Source organism: Rhamphochromis longiceps, linkage group LG15, assembly GCF_057381845.1.
Source record: "Rhamphochromis longiceps isolate RC_006_pf linkage group LG15, R_longiceps_female_GT1.1, whole genome shotgun sequence".
NCBI lineage: Eukaryota > Metazoa > Chordata > Actinopteri > Cichliformes > Cichlidae > Rhamphochromis > Rhamphochromis longiceps.
Window position 1 is genome coordinate 40,647,057 of NC_140571.1, and position 16,133 is coordinate 40,663,189.

The window sequence follows — 16,133 nt, forward strand, 5'->3', positions numbered from 1 at the left end:
AATTGATTTTGGAGACGGTGACACCTGATGTAAAATGAGTCCACACACACACACACACACACGCACACGCACGCGCATGCTTCTGGTGTCCGGTGTCACCTGAAGCTGAGAAAGCTGGGAGGGTGTTAGGAGTGTGGCAGCTGCTCTGGTAGTTAAAGCCAGACTGAGAGGGCAGTCACATGACAACACGTACGACTGAGAGTCAATCAGAGATGGGATGCATGACAGGTTGGTTTTTTTTCCTGCGTTACACGTTGAAGAGCAGTGCGTCACTACTGCTGTAAGAAGCTATGCAATAAAAGCTTCATAACACCACGTTTATTGCTTTGTATACTTCTGCGTGTCTCCAGTATTTTAAATAACAAATGTTGGTTTGCCTTGTTGCTGGATTTTTGTTAATTGTTAACAAATACGGTGTATCTCGACACACTTTTTTTTCACTTAGGTTTCTTTCTCAAGCATTACATTACATTGCATTGGTAGCTATAGATTATTGGCCTGTGCTCGTACGCTGTGGCTGCTGTTTGTCTTTCCTGGTTCGCGAATCGTCAGTCAGGTCAGCGGGGCCGTGACACTCACTTAGCTTATACAGATAAACCCTGATATAGATAAACAAGAGGAACTCACCAGCATCAGAAGATTTAATGTGTTTTTTCCTGTTTTAATTCAGTTGTTTGCTTTCCTCTCTTCCTTCCTTATTATTTTTCAGGATTTCTCAAATGACGACACAAAGCTGGAGTACAATGTGGATACAGACAACGGCATCGCCATGGAGGGTTATCTGTTTAAGAGGGCCAGCAATGCCTTCAAGACATGGAATAGGTATAATGTATAGAGTTTATTTTGAAGTGGTTCCTTTGGACTGATTGCAGAGTTTTATATACTTTGATATCCTAGGAAAAGCTTCAAGTGCATTTTAAGAATGATTATTAATCACAGACGCAGAGTAAAGCTAGCTAAGATTCACAGGAAGTGTTAATAATTTGGAAGAATTTCCATTCATCTTGTCATCTTTGTGTTTTAATTCCTGTAAATCAACACAAATGAAATCGAGAACATACAGACTCAAGTTTTTGCTTCCTCTTGACCATTTTTTCCCCAAGTGGATATAAACATGTTATGAATCAAACCAACATATACTTTTGCAGAATACCATAGTTTGTCTTTGTGTGTGTTGTGTTCACATGCCTTAGGATTACTCTCTCTCATCCACATCAGAAGATATCAAAGCGTCTTATTTTAGGAGCATCACTTGCATGTGACTTTATCTTCTAATAAACTTGTGATCTTCTTTCAGGCGCTGGTTCACCATCCAAAACAATCAGCTGGTTTACCAGAAGAAATTTAAGGTATGTCAAGTGACTTTCTGCACGGCCACCATGACAGTCATGCACGCGTTTGACTTCCAGCACAAACATCTCTCTGTGTATTTTTAACTGGACGGCACAGCTGTGCGCCTGGTTTCTGTGTGTTTGATAGAAAGAGCTCACAATAAAGTCCTCTTATATACTGGAAAAGTTTAGTTGTTTTTTTTAAATGAATCTCTACTTTATGTACATTTATCCTTGTCAGAATATGAAAACTCTCCAACCACACAGGTTTAGAGACAAGTCTGCAACCACAGGTTGCTAGGGAAAAAAATCTTTTCAATGACCAGTTGGAGAGCGGTTGCTGGATGTTGCTAATGAAATTGATCAGAAAGAGGGTGCTGCACCAAAAACTAGTCACTGAGCTTTAGCAAACCGAGGAAGAGTCGTGCTTCTGTAAACATGCTGGGTGCAGCTGTGAGACACAACTTTTATTTTGAAGGCTTACAGTCTCAAAGTTTCACTGCTGCTCAGTGAAGAGTTGGTGCATGTGTGCAGACAGGTCAGTGTGCTAGCTACCAAGGCAATTGCAAGGAAGGTTTCAGCGCAGCACCATATACCTCCATGCAGCTGTTTTCACCTGGTGACTGCCAGCAACCACTCTCCAATCAGCAAATTTGTCCTTAGCAGCCTGTGGTTGCCAGGTGTTTGCCGACCGGCCTCGAGGCTTGTGTCACAGAGGCCTAACATTTAGTTTTGTCCCAGATTATAGTACCAAAGTCAAAAGAGCAAGAGCAGTTGGGGCTTTGTTACATACTCTGCGCTTTGCATCATGCTACAACAAAATAACCCCAACTGTAATTATTATTAGTGCGACAGAACTTGTCACTACCAACTTAATAAAAATGTTAAGGAAACTGGACAATATAGTTCTGCGAACAATAACCTTTGTGGTAAAAGAAGTGGGCGCCTGTTGCTGGATGTAAGTCCCTCTGCTGTGCCTGCAGGACAACCCTACAGTGGTGGTAGAAGACCTGAGGCTATGCACAGTCAAGCACTGCGAGGACATAGAGCGTCGCTTCTGTTTTGAAGTCGTGTCACCCACCAAGTAGGTTTGAGTCAGTGACGTTACGCCCTCTGTCAGCTTAATGAGCACATGAGTATTTTTAAAAAGGTGGCAAGGTGGAGCACCAGCCTACCCGCCTTCTGGTGCCGACACTCCTGCTCTGAGCCGACAGCAGCTGTGTGACGCTTGTCTGCCCCCACAGGAGCTGTATGATGCAGGCAGACTCCGAGAAGTTGCGACAGGCTTGGATCAAAGCTGTCCAGAACAGCATCGCCACCGCCTTCCGCGACAAGGGAGATGACAGTGAGGTAAAAACCCACACATACACCAGAAAGCCAAGATACAAAGTCTTTTGACTCAAAACTAATGTGGCAGGATTTCTATTAATTTTGCAACACTTATTTGTGTAGATTTATGCAAATAACAGAGTTTTTCATTGACTGTTTGCTTCTTGCATTTTTTCCCCTGAAGATCAATTTTTATTTACTCATTTTAATACGTCTGCTTTGTCCTTTATTTTTGTCTGTGCGCCTTCCCCGTTTCTTTCCTGTCAGAAGCTGGATAGGAAGTCGTCCACATCAACAGGGAGCCTGGACTCTGGAGGGGAGCCAAAGGAGAGATCACTGAAAGGAGAGAGTGCCCTGCAGAAAGTCCTGGCCATCCCAGGCAATGTTTGCTGCTGCGACTGTGGGCAGCCGGAGCCCCGCTGGGCCAGCATCAACCTGGGCATCACCCTGTGTATACAGTGCTCTGGCATCCACAGGTACAATGCTATATTTTCATAAGCAAATCCTTATAACAGCTCTTTGATTATTGCTGTGAGCAACTTCTTACATAAAGATGAAGCAAAACATAACAAAGGATTAAAGGAAAATATCAAATTCTTAAGTAACCAACTTTTAATTGCTTAGAAAATTTAAAGAAGTTAAAAAAGAAGAAAACCTGGACATTTCTGGAACATTTTATTTATTTGTCTACCACACTGCAGGAATGCAGTTCATTAAGAGTTCATGTTAGGTCTGTGAAAACTAGAAGTTATGCAAAGTATGTTGGCTCCAGTATATAAAATCCTCCGTCGGGATCACAGATGTCTTCAGGGGTTTCTGAACTGTAAACTCACTGGTGTGTGAACTGAGATGTTGTGATAACCTTTAATTATTTTCCTGGGTAAATGTAATTAAAGTTTAATATAGATAAAAAGCGTCAGGTCGCTTCCCACGCTTTCACGGTACAGCATTGATCATCAAGGATACCAACCCAAAAATACACTGGGCCTTTTTGCAATTTTCCTGATTTGTGTGAATTTAGTAAGATTGTTAGAGGACACATCAAAAACAATTTTTTCCTTTCCCACTACGTGCATTTGTATATTTCACAGACAGTGGGACTGTGTTGTCTGTAAATCTGTTCTCTCCATACTGTGCATGGGTTTTTGTGAGTGAACATGTGAGACCACAGTTTTCACCACAAAGCTAAAACAAAAACATTTTATCGCTTTCACAATTTAAAGTACACAGAGCTGACACTGTCTTGCTTTTTTTCCTGCTTCTGCCACCTACAGGAGTCTGGGAGTGCATTTCTCCAAGGTTCGTTCTTTGACTTTGGACACTTGGGAACCAGAACTGCTAAAGGTGAGTAAGAAGAAGGTTTACAAACAAATGCACATGAATGGTCTGCCTTGGTTACACACACAGTTTTTATTTTGTTATCACTCTGCCTTTTAATAAAATCCATTAAGGATCAGGAAGAGTAACATATGGCTGGAGTAACATTAGTCCACTGATGTTAATCTACATGTTTTCCAGTTAATGTGTGAACTGGGCAACAAAGTAATCAACCAGATCTATGAAGCTCGGCGAGAGGAGCTTGGAGCAAGAAAACCACAGCCGGGAGATCCGAGGTACCGAGTTACAAGAGAGCATGCTTGTAATTTCAGACCAAAAAATTGCTTTTGTAACCTATTTTGTTTCCTAGTAAATTGTACTTATGACTCACTGACGGCCAACTTTCATTTTCACTTCATTCATAAATGAAATGTTTTTCTGGTTCGCTCACAGGCACGAGGTCGAGGCCTACATCAAAGCCAAGTATGTGGATCGTCGATTTGTACGCCGGCCGTCAGACGAGGAGCTTCGCAGCAAAGTGGTCTCTCTGAGCAAACAGGAGAAGAGGCTGAGCGGCAACTCTGAGCACATGCCACCAAAAGCGCCTCCACCCACACCAAAACTTCGACCTGGTTCGAATGCTTCAGGGCAGTCAGGTCAGTTCAAAGTAAATGAGAAACACAGCTTTAAACCGACAGTTAGCTTCGCTGCAAGCCTCGGGATTCGAACTGTTAGTGGATCATTGCCTCCAAAACATATTTTGTAATATTTTTTTATACTTTTTTTTTTTTTTAACATGTTGTTGTTTTCTTTTTCATTTAAATGTATCTTTATCTTTTAATTTGTTTCTTTTTATAGCACCCAAACAAAATTAATTAATCTGATTTCAGAGTTTGGTTGTTTCTCCCTCAGAATCAGAACTTTCTCCAGTAAAAACAAACAAACTAAATAAATACATCACACGAAGAAGGATTTGCTCGTGCGACGCTTCCTACCATGAAGAAGTGTTCACCCATCGGCATACTGCATGTTCTTTGTGAATAGCGTATGTCTCGGCTCTCTTTGCCTCCCATTGCTTTCCGTAGAGTCTGTCTCTTCCAGCGTCAGTCGAGCCAGTAGTCTAACTGTCTGTGCTTCCACCCTGCTTTTCCCCTTTCCCTAAATCTCTCTGTCCTTTCCTCCCCCTCTGGCTGTTCTGTGCTTCCGAACTAACCCCTGCCCTGACTGCCTCTCCCTATAACCCCACCCTGCCACTCAATTTACACCCTTCGCTCTCCAAACTCCCATCATCCCTTGCGTAGCTGCTGCCAGTGGTGCCGAGGCCCGCCGGGACTCTCTCTTCTGTCCTGACGAGCTTGACTCGCTCTTCTCCTACTTTGACACCTCCTCCAAGCTCAGGAGCAGTAAGTACTGAATGCTTAGTGTTTCGCTTGCTTTCCATCCCCTGTGTCCATTTGAAGTCACGGCGTTGGGCTGAGGACTAACAACTCTTCATCCTCCTCATTTCCTTCTTCATACGGACCGTGCTAATGAGCCATCCAGTCACGTTTTCCGTATTGCATTTTTTCTTTTGGACTGAGGGGTGGGGAGTGTTTCTCACACATGGTTTTGTTTAGTGTGTTGGTATTTTCGCATATATCTGTGTCATATTTTTGGTTTTTAGGGACCTGGAATTTAAGGTGAAGGCGGGGATCTGTCATCCGGTTCTCTTTCTCTTCCCACACTGTCGGCACCTTGAGTAAAAAATATTAGGAACACCTGCTGCTTCTGTTAATCAGGCTGAAATAAGTTTGAGAGGCCGAACACATTGATTGGCTACAAACAAGCTCTGATAAGAGTTACTTTCCACTGCCAGAAACAAGCAGCAGTAGCAGAGTGCTCCTTTTATTTCATACGCTCAGCAAATATCTTCACGTTCTTCTACAAGCAGTGACTCAGACTCTGTTTTACAGTAAAAAGTGCAGACAGCGGCATCCAGAACAGTGCTGATGGGAGCAGGGAGATGCTGGCCACCACCCCCTCCAATGACAGCCTGGCAGATGCAGGTAAGACGCACTCACCTCTGTTCTCTTCTGTGCTGAGACGCTGAGATTCTGAGAGAGAAATAGGGCATTATGCAATCATACATGCTTTGTGTTGTAAGGCGTGTTGTAGAAGGTATAGTATTTTTCAGTTAGAAGGAAAATTTCTTTGACTTCGCTCACACCCATCTTCTCATTTTCAGAACCCGCTGAGACTCCACCCATGCCCATGCCCGCCACACTGCCTCCTCCGTCACCCTGTAAGGAGATGGTTTTCTATGAACCCAAGGAGTACAGCCCGGGTCTTCAGCTCTACTGGGCGTCCTGCGCCCGCAGCCTGCCGGACATGGCAGAGGCGCTAGCCCACGGAGCCGAGGTCAACTGGGTCAATACGGAGGAGGAAAAGAGGACCCCGCTGATCATGGCAGTGCAGGGGGTCAGTATGGCTACAGTAATTCAGCTTGGTACGATACATCGCTAAACTCAGTGGTCGGCAGATTTAAAACCTTTTCACCAGTTTTATGTCACACAGGTGGATGAAATAAAGTGTTGCCTGTCTTCGATGTCTGCGTCAAGTTTCAGCCAAATAATAAACTCGTAGCTTTTTCCTCTCGGTCGTAAAAGGCTCCTCTGCCTGCAGAGTGGGCGGGATTGGGGGTTGCGATTTACTAAATATCTACTTAATAATCTGTGAGGAGTTAGAATCTCACTGAACATCGATCTTAAGGTCAAGCTTTATGAATATCTTGTACGATAACTCAAGAAGGAAGTCACCTAGAAATTGGATATTAATGCCATACATGCATCGACTAGGAGCCTGCAGGGTAGCAGTGATGAACGCCAGTATTATCTAAAAATTACAGAGACGTTCTTATTTACTCGAGCATTTGACTTCATGGAAACGATATCACACCTGTTTAGTTTAATCCAGCTTTCCTTTAGTTTGGGTTTGAGACATTTGCAGATACTAATATCTATACTCCTCCATGTTTACCTGTTAAAAGCATAGTGTGTGAATTAAAACAAATCTAGACCTAATGTGTTGTGCTTCTTGAAAGAAAGGCATGTGTCATTATAAACACCTGTAAATTTCAGGGGTCTCTGGTCACCTGTGAGTTTCTGCTCCAAAATGCAGCGAATGTGAACCAACAGGACGCTCAGGGCCGAGGACCCCTCCATCATGCCACCATGCTGGGACACACGGGGTTTGTTTCCACTTCTCCCCACCTTTATTACTACAAATGCAACGCGGATTATGTTTTACACTCAAAAAAAAACAACTTGCATTTCCGTTGCAGGCAAGTGTGTTTATTCTTGAAACGAGGAGCGAATCAAAACGCTACAGACATTGAGGAGAAAACACCGCTGTCCATAGCGGTGGAGGCGGCCAACGCAGACATTGTCACCCTGTGAGTGTCGTGGTACTAATCTTAGATTACAGAGTGGATTGAGATGTGCTGTTACCTTTAATTCCCTGTTTCTTTATTCGCTCCCCAGGTTGCGACTAGCCAAGATGAACGAGGAGATGCGGGAGGCGGAGGGGCCCTACAGCCAGTCAGGTCAATATAACTCCAACAGCCCCACCGAGATGCAGTACAGGAAGTGCATGCAGGAGTTTATTAGTTTGCAGCTGGATGAATCTGAATAACCAGCCGCTGCGCGTTGAGCCAACGACGCCTAGGAAACATAAAGTGTCGGAGTTGGGGTCAGCTGACTTAAAAGAGCACCACCCCCAATCATCCATTCTCAGGGGTATTGTTAAAAATTTTGGCGATTTCTTTATTGAGAGGAATTTAATCCACTGGCCTTTAAGTGAGCTGAGCCTAACTCTGCCAGCTGTGCTCGTGTGTCCTGCTGTTACAACTTCCTGCCAGGTGCTCCACCAGCTCTGCACCTTGTCCCTCAGCGGCAGGGTTAAAGCCATCGACTCTGGGCAGTATTAGTTTTTGTTCCAAACTGGAACATCCACCTTTTCCATTTAAGTGACTGTTACTCATGTCAAGTTACTGATAGCACAAAAATATTTTTCCTCGGTTTTAGAGGTGATTAGAAGGTAGGTTTTTGTTTTGTTTTGATTAAAGTAATTGTTATTTTTAAATTCCTGTTGTGTTTCTGCCAGCAGTCACAGTATCTTTGCAAAAAAAAAAAAGTATATATATATATAAATAAAAAAATAAATAAATCTGCCCAGTAACTGCCACCAGTATCCAGTGACACTCAGACCTCAGAGGGAGGGCAGTTTCTACTACAGTATCTGGCAATAATCAAGACTTTTTGAATGATGCTTTTTAAAATCGTCGTGAGAGGCGTGTCTGTAATCTTTTTTCCTTTCCAACTGACCTTTCAGAAGTCATTTATGCACCTTCCTGTTAATGGTTATGCAACTGCTGTACCTTTTCCCATGACTGTATGGTTCTTATTTGAAGTCTTAACTGCTTGTCAAGTCCTGTTTACTTATTTAATGACGCATCTTTCTGGTGTTACATGACAGATGTTTTTAGAGCAGTTTTCTTTTATAGAGATGACTCTAGTAAGTCTAGGTATTCTTACTGTACATGCTGTAAATGATGTTTTTAGAGTGACTCTGGTTGCACAGCAGTAAGTGCCATGAGGACTCTTGTGTTCGCATACTTTTCTTTTGAGTGTCTTGGTTGTAGTGTGCTTGCTCATTGCCCATAATCATGGGAAATCCAGAATTGTAAGACAAAAGGACTTTTAGAGCCCTTGCACTAATCGTCCTGAATGTTAGTGGATTTGAAGGTGGTACATTTCAAGCAGCAACTCATTGGGAATAGTGCAATAGTCTAGAAACGTATCCACATGTAACCATGTATAGCTTTTGATCGCCTGCTTGTCCTGGCTTATATTCACGTTAATCATTATGGGAGCTTTATTATTTAAAAAAAAAACAAGCAAAGAAACTGTAAAACAATCTAGGTTTTCAAAATGAATGTAGACGGAGAGGAGGGTGAGGTTTGCTGACAGGCAATGAATGATTGAACTGTACCCCAGTTTCATCCCACATCGTCTCTCTCATGTTGCCCCGACTGCTCGGAGGGCGCCAAAGCACTTTGATGAAACGGTCACTGAAAGAGCAGCGCCCCCTGCTGCAGGCAGAGCGTCAATGCAACGTTTCTAATCGCTGATTTGTGTGGATGTCCCTGGATGTTAGAGATCTGGTGTTTAGTAGTTCTCTATGAAATGTTTGTGTGCGATTGTGGAGCAAAAGGATTTATTCATTTGTGTGTGCTGACACACAGGAAGAGGAGGGCTGAGCTCATTTCTTCTCGAAGAACGGAGCGTTTACACTAAGGGCGAAATGCACAGCTGGAGGAAGATGCACTGTTAGTAGCTGTTTGGACCTTACAACAAATAACTAGAAGTTCTTTTGTCTTGTTGTTGTTTATTTAATGGTTATTGATAGAGACTGATTTAGAAACTGCTGCTGATGCCGAACAGGTCAGCAGCAGGTTTGTTAGCAGTGATTGTAAGAGGATGTTTGTGTTGAGCAGAAAAGGAGATTTAAAAACATGTTTGGTACTCCAGCGCCTCTTCATCAGCACCCTCCAATCAGCTGATGAGTGCTGAGAGTGATGAGGGATATTCAGGGTTAATGAATGTGAGGGAGAGGTGACCTCATCAGTCCTCTGTTCCTTTTCTTTTCTCTTTAAAAGAAGTTCTCTTGACTCGAGTGTTTGAAGTGCAGAGCCGTGGTTCTCGGTTTAATATTTCTTGGCATTTAAATGATTTTTTAAAATAATTTTACGATGTTTTTAAATACTATTCTTTTACAACATCATGTCGTGTTCTTAAAACCCCCCAAAACAAGAAATTTACCCTTAAAACCGACTGAGAACCACTGATCTGATTAAGGTGGAATTTTCTTCTCTTCCTCCTAACACACTCTCACGTTCTCTTTTATGTAAATCTGTTCTGTCACTTTTTGTATTTTGCTTTTCTCACTCTCCTCCCCAGAGTTTGTGCCTTTCTTCTTTTCTCTCTTTCTTTGGGGTGCTGAGGCCAACACAACTGTATTTTTGTACATAAACTCCTGCACTTTAAACACAATACAGTTGTTGATGAAACAAACTTGCTGTCTGTGGGCTGTCTTTTCTCTCCGAGTCCGTGTCCCGTTGCTAACGAGGGCCTCGCTGACTGTTTCCTCAAACATTTGCCTTTTGCTTCTTCTGTCCTTCGCCTCTTTTCTCCCCTCTACATTGTTCTGTTTCATATTTCGCAACCACGCCAGCACTCTTAACAGGTATGGCTAATTATTTTTTCTTTTTCACTCTTGTTGACACTGATGACACTGTCGCTGCATGAGCCCCCTCCCCACTTTGCATGAAACTCTGTGCATGTTTTACCTGCTTTACATCTGCACAATGAGGGCATTGGGGTTTATGATCACTGTAGTCTTGACAACTTGAAGACTTTGGCAGAATATGAAGGGGAATATGGGGAAAAGTTCAGCTATTTGTGAACATTGTTTAAACACCTGCCTCTACGCAGGAAACAAAACATTTGTGCTACAGCAGAAGATACGAGATGGAGGATTTATTATTTCATGCAGCTCCGTCAATACTTTAGTTTGTAGTGAACATAAGTTATGAGGAGTCCAGTAAACAGTTTTTTTTCCTTCTTAAACGTATCTACAATTAAGTGTTTTTGTCATAGACTGTATATAAAAGATGTACATAATTTCCATAATTCTGTCTGAGTCCTATGTAGAGTCTGTGCAGCTGGAGTCACAAAAACAGGCAGGCTCGCAGACGTCTGGCTGTACCTTTGCGATAACTGTCCGATGATGAGGCTGAAAGTGGAACTGCAAACGTGGAAATTACAAAAACCACTTAAGTGGCACCTGTGTTCGGGGTAACATTGTTGCCACTACGTTGGCAATTAAGATTCTCTTGCTGAATTGATCGTTTCTCTTTCATTTGATTTGCGATACAACGACAGAAGAAATAGCTGGATGTGAATAGGAGGGAAGGATGGTACTAAACGGGCCAATCACAGTGCATTTCTAGGGAGAGGCACGTCAGGTTACAGCGTAGGGTTTCGTGGTTGATTTAGACGACTTTGGTGAATCGTTGTAAAGCCTACCAAGTGGCCGGCATGATTGCCAGTATTCAGACCTGTGCTCGGGGATTATGTTGTGATTACTTTACAGTAACTCTGTGTTTTTAGATACGGTGCCAGCTACAATAGAAACAAATAAAATCCTGGCACCATTCAGAGGCAAACATATTTGTTCCTTACGTTTTTGACTTTTTGTTCCTCATTCACATTGCAATAGTTTCTGAGTCTCCCTCCAGGGATTTACTGAAATCTGCGAGTTATATTGAGGCAATAATTGTTTTTCTCTCACTGATGAATAAAAAAAAAAAAAAAGAAACTCTGGTGGAAAAAGTGGAAGCAAATGCACAGAAGGAATTTACTGTACTGAACAGGCCAATAAATATCGTTGCAGCTGCTTTAACACGATGTACAGATGCATTTCTTCAGGTTACTGACGGCTAGATTTAACACAGACGTTGAGCGATATAGATTGGACCGCAAGGGTCTGTGGGGATGCCACGTTTCTGTTTTTTGTGACCACACAGACTCACCAACGGGGACTTTACAGTGCACCAGCTGCACGTGCGCCCCCCCAGGGAGTGGACTTAAAGTGGTCTTCAAAGAAGGATTCATTACTTCACAGCCGTATCTTAAGGCGGTGCAGATTTAACTCTGAAGCATAAATTCACTGCTTTGTGGAAGTACCTTAAACCGACATTCTTTCTAATGACCAGCAGGGGGCGACCCTTCTGGTTGCAAAAAATACTACTGTACAGAAGTGACCAGTTGCTAGTTTTAAATCTTATTAATTACAAAATGATGTATTTTTGTAAATTATAATCCTTTTGTTTGTTTATCTAGTTTTTGTTTTTGTTTTTTTAAAGGTCAAAATGTCCATCTTTGATATACAGTCTATGGTCTTACACTGTTTCCTAAGAAAATAAAAAAAGTTTTGTTACTCACATCTTTTCTCCCCCGTGTTTTTACAGGAGATGAAACGTACCAGGACATTTTCCAGGATTTCACCCACATGGCCTCCAATGACCCAGACAAGCTGAACCGCTACTAGCAGTACGACTCGCAGCGGCCGTGACGCTGCAGAGCGCCGTCCACCCGCGGTCAGAAGGGCTGTTTTCACAAAAACAAAAGTTGGAATGATGTCCACTTCGCATTCACACTCATTCAGAAACGGCCCATCAAAGCCAGCGACCGTATCTAATGTAGCCAAAGCTCCCTTTCATGAGTTCGTTTTCACCAAGGCGAGTGCTTCGTTCAATTGAAGGGGAGCTTCAACAGTGGATTTTTTTTATTTTTAAACTGTGCATGTTAATAGGATGTATAACAGTAAGTAAATGGTACAGTGTTAACGCCTTTGGAAGGATTCACATAGTCTTAAATCCAATGATAATTACACTCAGACTGAATGTAAAGATGCCGTCAAGGCTGTCGCTTACTTTGACTGAGTTAAATGTTTGCTGTCACACTTTGTGACGGTGAAGGACACTTATTGTTTTTTTTTAATAAAGTTAAAGTTGTGGTGCATCAGAGCTGCACAGAGAAGTAAGCCCACGGCAGACTTTTAAAGGCTCTGTTTCATGCTTTTTGTTAACTGCTTCTGCTTTTCATTGGGACTCTTTTAATGAGCTGCAGCATTTTTTGTAATGTAAGTTTTTCTTTAGAGAATCATCAGTAAGTGTATAAGTGTCCGTATGCTTTTATGTTAAATCACCACAGACGTCTACCAGTTTGGATGGTGGCTTTGAAGTGTACAGTGATCTCTGACAGCAGCAAACCCAGAATGAATTCACATGTAAGGTTAAATAGTTGATTTGACTTGATTTTTAAATGCTTTTCTTTTTTAGAAATGTAATTTCTCACAAGTACCTGCAGTGGTTTGAAAAACCATCGGTCATTATTGGGATGATTTCACTGTGTAGATACAGGCAACGCTTTATTTTATGGGTCAATAATTTTCCAGGTGTTTGTCGGTGTGACAGTGTAACGCTGTTTTTATCATAATGGCATTTTCCCAGAGTAGATCCATGAAAAACTAAAAGAAAACAGTTAATGCTGGTCAATCCTGCCATAGTCGAGTGGCTCGACATTCACAGCAGCTCGTCAGAAAAACAAAACATCCTCCTGCTGTTGTAAACCAGTCGGCTATCGATCGTTATACAAGCCCTTTAATAAGACGACAGCAGCGCGCGGTAAAATGTGTTTTATAGCTTAGCAGTTGTCTGTAACGTATCTAATGCTGCAGTCACACAAAATACAGTGGCTGTACCAAAAACGTTGCTGCGACTGTGCAATAAACTTGTTGCCTTTGAAATAGGTGTAGCTTTGAGGACGGGAAGAAGATGCTGGAGTCAGTCTGATATCAGTTTGTGATTGAATGAGGTCACGTTGGCAGTTGCATGAAATCGCTTAAATTTGAAGCAGTAATTCTTCCATAAATAACGATGTAGTTGCTGCAGGACGGCAATTTAACTGCAAAATGACGCAGGTGCTCATCAGCCTTGCTTTGATGTAGGAATATAACCACGGTACAACCGGTTTAGACCAGGTGAGTCAAGTTTCCTATTGTAAAGATGTGCATCACAGATGAGTCGCCCTCACCGCTGCAGACTGACTGTATCAACAGTTATCTGCAAACTCTCAGCAATCTGTCTGAGAGCGAATGCAGTCAGTCCGTGTCCCGGCTTTCTTTGGAGACACGCTCCCTCCCACGTGGTCACCTAAAGGTTGAGGGTATTGCACGCTTGGTCTTTGACACCAAAAAATTCAGTGCAATCAACGCACAACTGTTGGCTTTGTTTTTTCCTCTGTGCAAGGTTGCTGTTCGGTTTGGTCGTTACTGAAAAATGTGAGTTCTCTGACCGGCTGATGAGTCGCTGTTGGCGGTCGCAAAGGCATCAGATAGCTCCTTGCAGTTGCTTTGGTTGCTAGTAGATTGCAGTTGTCGCCTATAGTTTGCATGGGCGGTGTACAGTCATCCGCAAACACCGCTGAGTTTTAGTGAAGCTCGAAAAAGTGCGACACAAACTAGATATGGAAGTTGTGCCTTACCACTGACTTATCATCGTTTCATTATTTTGGTCAGACTTTTTTCAAGATTTACTACCACTTCAAAAGTACTTAGCATCTGCTGTGCAGACTTCCACAACTGTGGCAATCCGCTAGCAACCAAAGCAACTTTATATAATACGCATTTGTGGTCAATTTCAACTCACAACTGCCAGAAACCGCTCGGCAACTCATTGGGAAGTACACATTTGCCCCTGACAGCGTAACTAAAAAGCAGCAGAAAACTAAAAATTCTGAAAATGAGCATCTTCTTATTTCATGGATGAATCTATAAGCAATATCAGTGCTTTTCTGTCCAATTAATCTGCTGTGTGCGTGTTCAGACCAGCTGAATTCAGCACTGTGCTGTTTCCTGCCTCTAACTATACAGAAGACGAGATTAAATATAGATCCACTGAACGGCTGTCGCTGAAGCACAGAGGCCGAGGTTTACTCAGACATGTAAATGGTGCACACAGTCTCTCATAGCTAATTAGGAGCAAACTACACCGACCCTTCAATGAAATTTGTTAGCAGGTTTTTGGGAATGTTTTGAAAATGACAGACCTGTAAACTCAGAGCGATGCAGAGTAACCGGATGTGTTAGTGAGTAATGCACCTGCTGTGAGACATTTGTTGTTTCCGTCCTCTCGTGTGTTGAGCTGAGACATTAACCCGATGGATCCAGTTTAGACGCCTCCGGGTGAGTTCAGTGAAATCTTCAAATTCGACTTCTGCAACTTCACTGATGGAAGTTTTGTACTGTGAGTTTCTGTGTTCCTCGCTTCTCCTGCACTTCACTTTGAAAGTTACACGACATACAGTCAGATGTTAATCGCAGAGGAAACCTGGGGCTGATGAAACTTGGGATACAATTCTTGTACATTTTGTACAGATGCTTTTGAATTCTCCAGAGGACTGAAGTATAAAGTTAAAGGTACTTGAATCATTAAATAAGCTTTTGTATATGCTGTTCTTTGTATCGTTCAATAATTTTAGCCCCCTTTTTTAAATTGCCTGTCTGTACACCAATATACATGTACTGTACGTTATACCTGTAATATGGAAGGATTTCAATACATACAGACTTGAGGATTCAGCTCAGTGTTGGTTCTTTTACTTTGAGTTCTTCATTTGACTTCATTAAAATCATCAAACAGCCGTTTGACACTGTTAACAGGTTATTGTACGACAGAGAGGTTTTCTTAACTCACAGCCTGCTCATGAAGAAAGAAAAAACTTTCCTTTTAAAATCAAACTAGACGACAATCCTAAATTCCACTCACGGTTGTTGGTGACGGGGGGGGGGGCTGGTCCAAGTGTGTCAGAAACTGCTGATCTGCTGGGATTTTTCTGCACAACCATCTCTGGGGTTTTACAGGGGACGGTCTGAAAAAGTATCCAGTCAGTGGTAGTAGATGGCTCTAGAAAGGCAACAGCAATCTCAATAGCCACTTCTTACATTTAAGATATGCAGAAGAGCATCTCTGAACGCAATATGGTTAAACTGTGAAGCCGATGGGCTTAAGCAGCAGAAGACCACACCAGATGCCGCTCCTGTCGGCTAACAAGAGGAGAGTGAGGCTACCATTTACTAGAGATGGACCGATCCGATATTACGTATCGGTCCGATACTGACCTAAATTACTGGATCGGATATCGGAAAAAAATAAAAAATGTAATCCGATCCATTAAATATCACGAAAGCACCTCACAAAACTTGCAACACGCCGTAACTCACCTCAGAACGTTAGCACGTCGGAGCAGTAGGCATCACGTGATAGAGCAGCTGTGGCATGCAGGACCTGTCGGTGGTCTGGATAGCATGTGGAGCTTCGCTAGCAACCTGGCATTTCATCTCCGACAAAGTTATCCCCGAGAGAAGTAAAGCAAGTGTGTAAGTCCATCTCTGAATGTTTGTAAAGCATTCCTGCGTTAAGCTTAACAAGCGACTGCCTCTCGCTCTCCGGCTGCTACTTCAATCATGAAACTGCTTAAATCAGCTGATCGGCTT

At 42.6% G+C, this 16,133-nt stretch overlaps 1 protein-coding gene across 1 annotated transcript in view; it reads left to right on the forward strand.

The window, feature by feature from the left end:
* LOC146653201 (arf-GAP with coiled-coil, ANK repeat and PH domain-containing protein 2-like) overlaps positions 1-15,123 on the forward strand; it is a 50,589-nt gene extending 35,466 nt beyond the window's left edge. The window contains exons 10-24 of the mRNA XM_085383383.1: positions 710-822; positions 1,298-1,349; positions 2,315-2,415; positions 2,576-2,681; positions 2,928-3,136; positions 3,935-4,004; positions 4,179-4,273; positions 4,431-4,633; positions 5,279-5,380; positions 5,930-6,022; positions 6,202-6,434; positions 7,094-7,203; positions 7,297-7,407; positions 7,496-7,557; positions 12,046-15,123. Coding sequence (XP_085239509.1) covers positions 710-822; positions 1,298-1,349; positions 2,315-2,415; positions 2,576-2,681; positions 2,928-3,136; positions 3,935-4,004; positions 4,179-4,273; positions 4,431-4,633; positions 5,279-5,380; positions 5,930-6,022; positions 6,202-6,434; positions 7,094-7,203; positions 7,297-7,407; positions 7,496-7,557; positions 12,046-12,125 — 1,740 coding nt within the window. The 3' untranslated portion in view covers positions 12,126-15,123. The remainder of the gene's footprint in view (positions 1-709; positions 823-1,297; positions 1,350-2,314; positions 2,416-2,575; positions 2,682-2,927; positions 3,137-3,934; positions 4,005-4,178; positions 4,274-4,430; positions 4,634-5,278; positions 5,381-5,929; positions 6,023-6,201; positions 6,435-7,093; positions 7,204-7,296; positions 7,408-7,495; positions 7,558-12,045) is intronic.
* Positions 15,124-16,133: the final 1,010 nt, after the last annotated feature.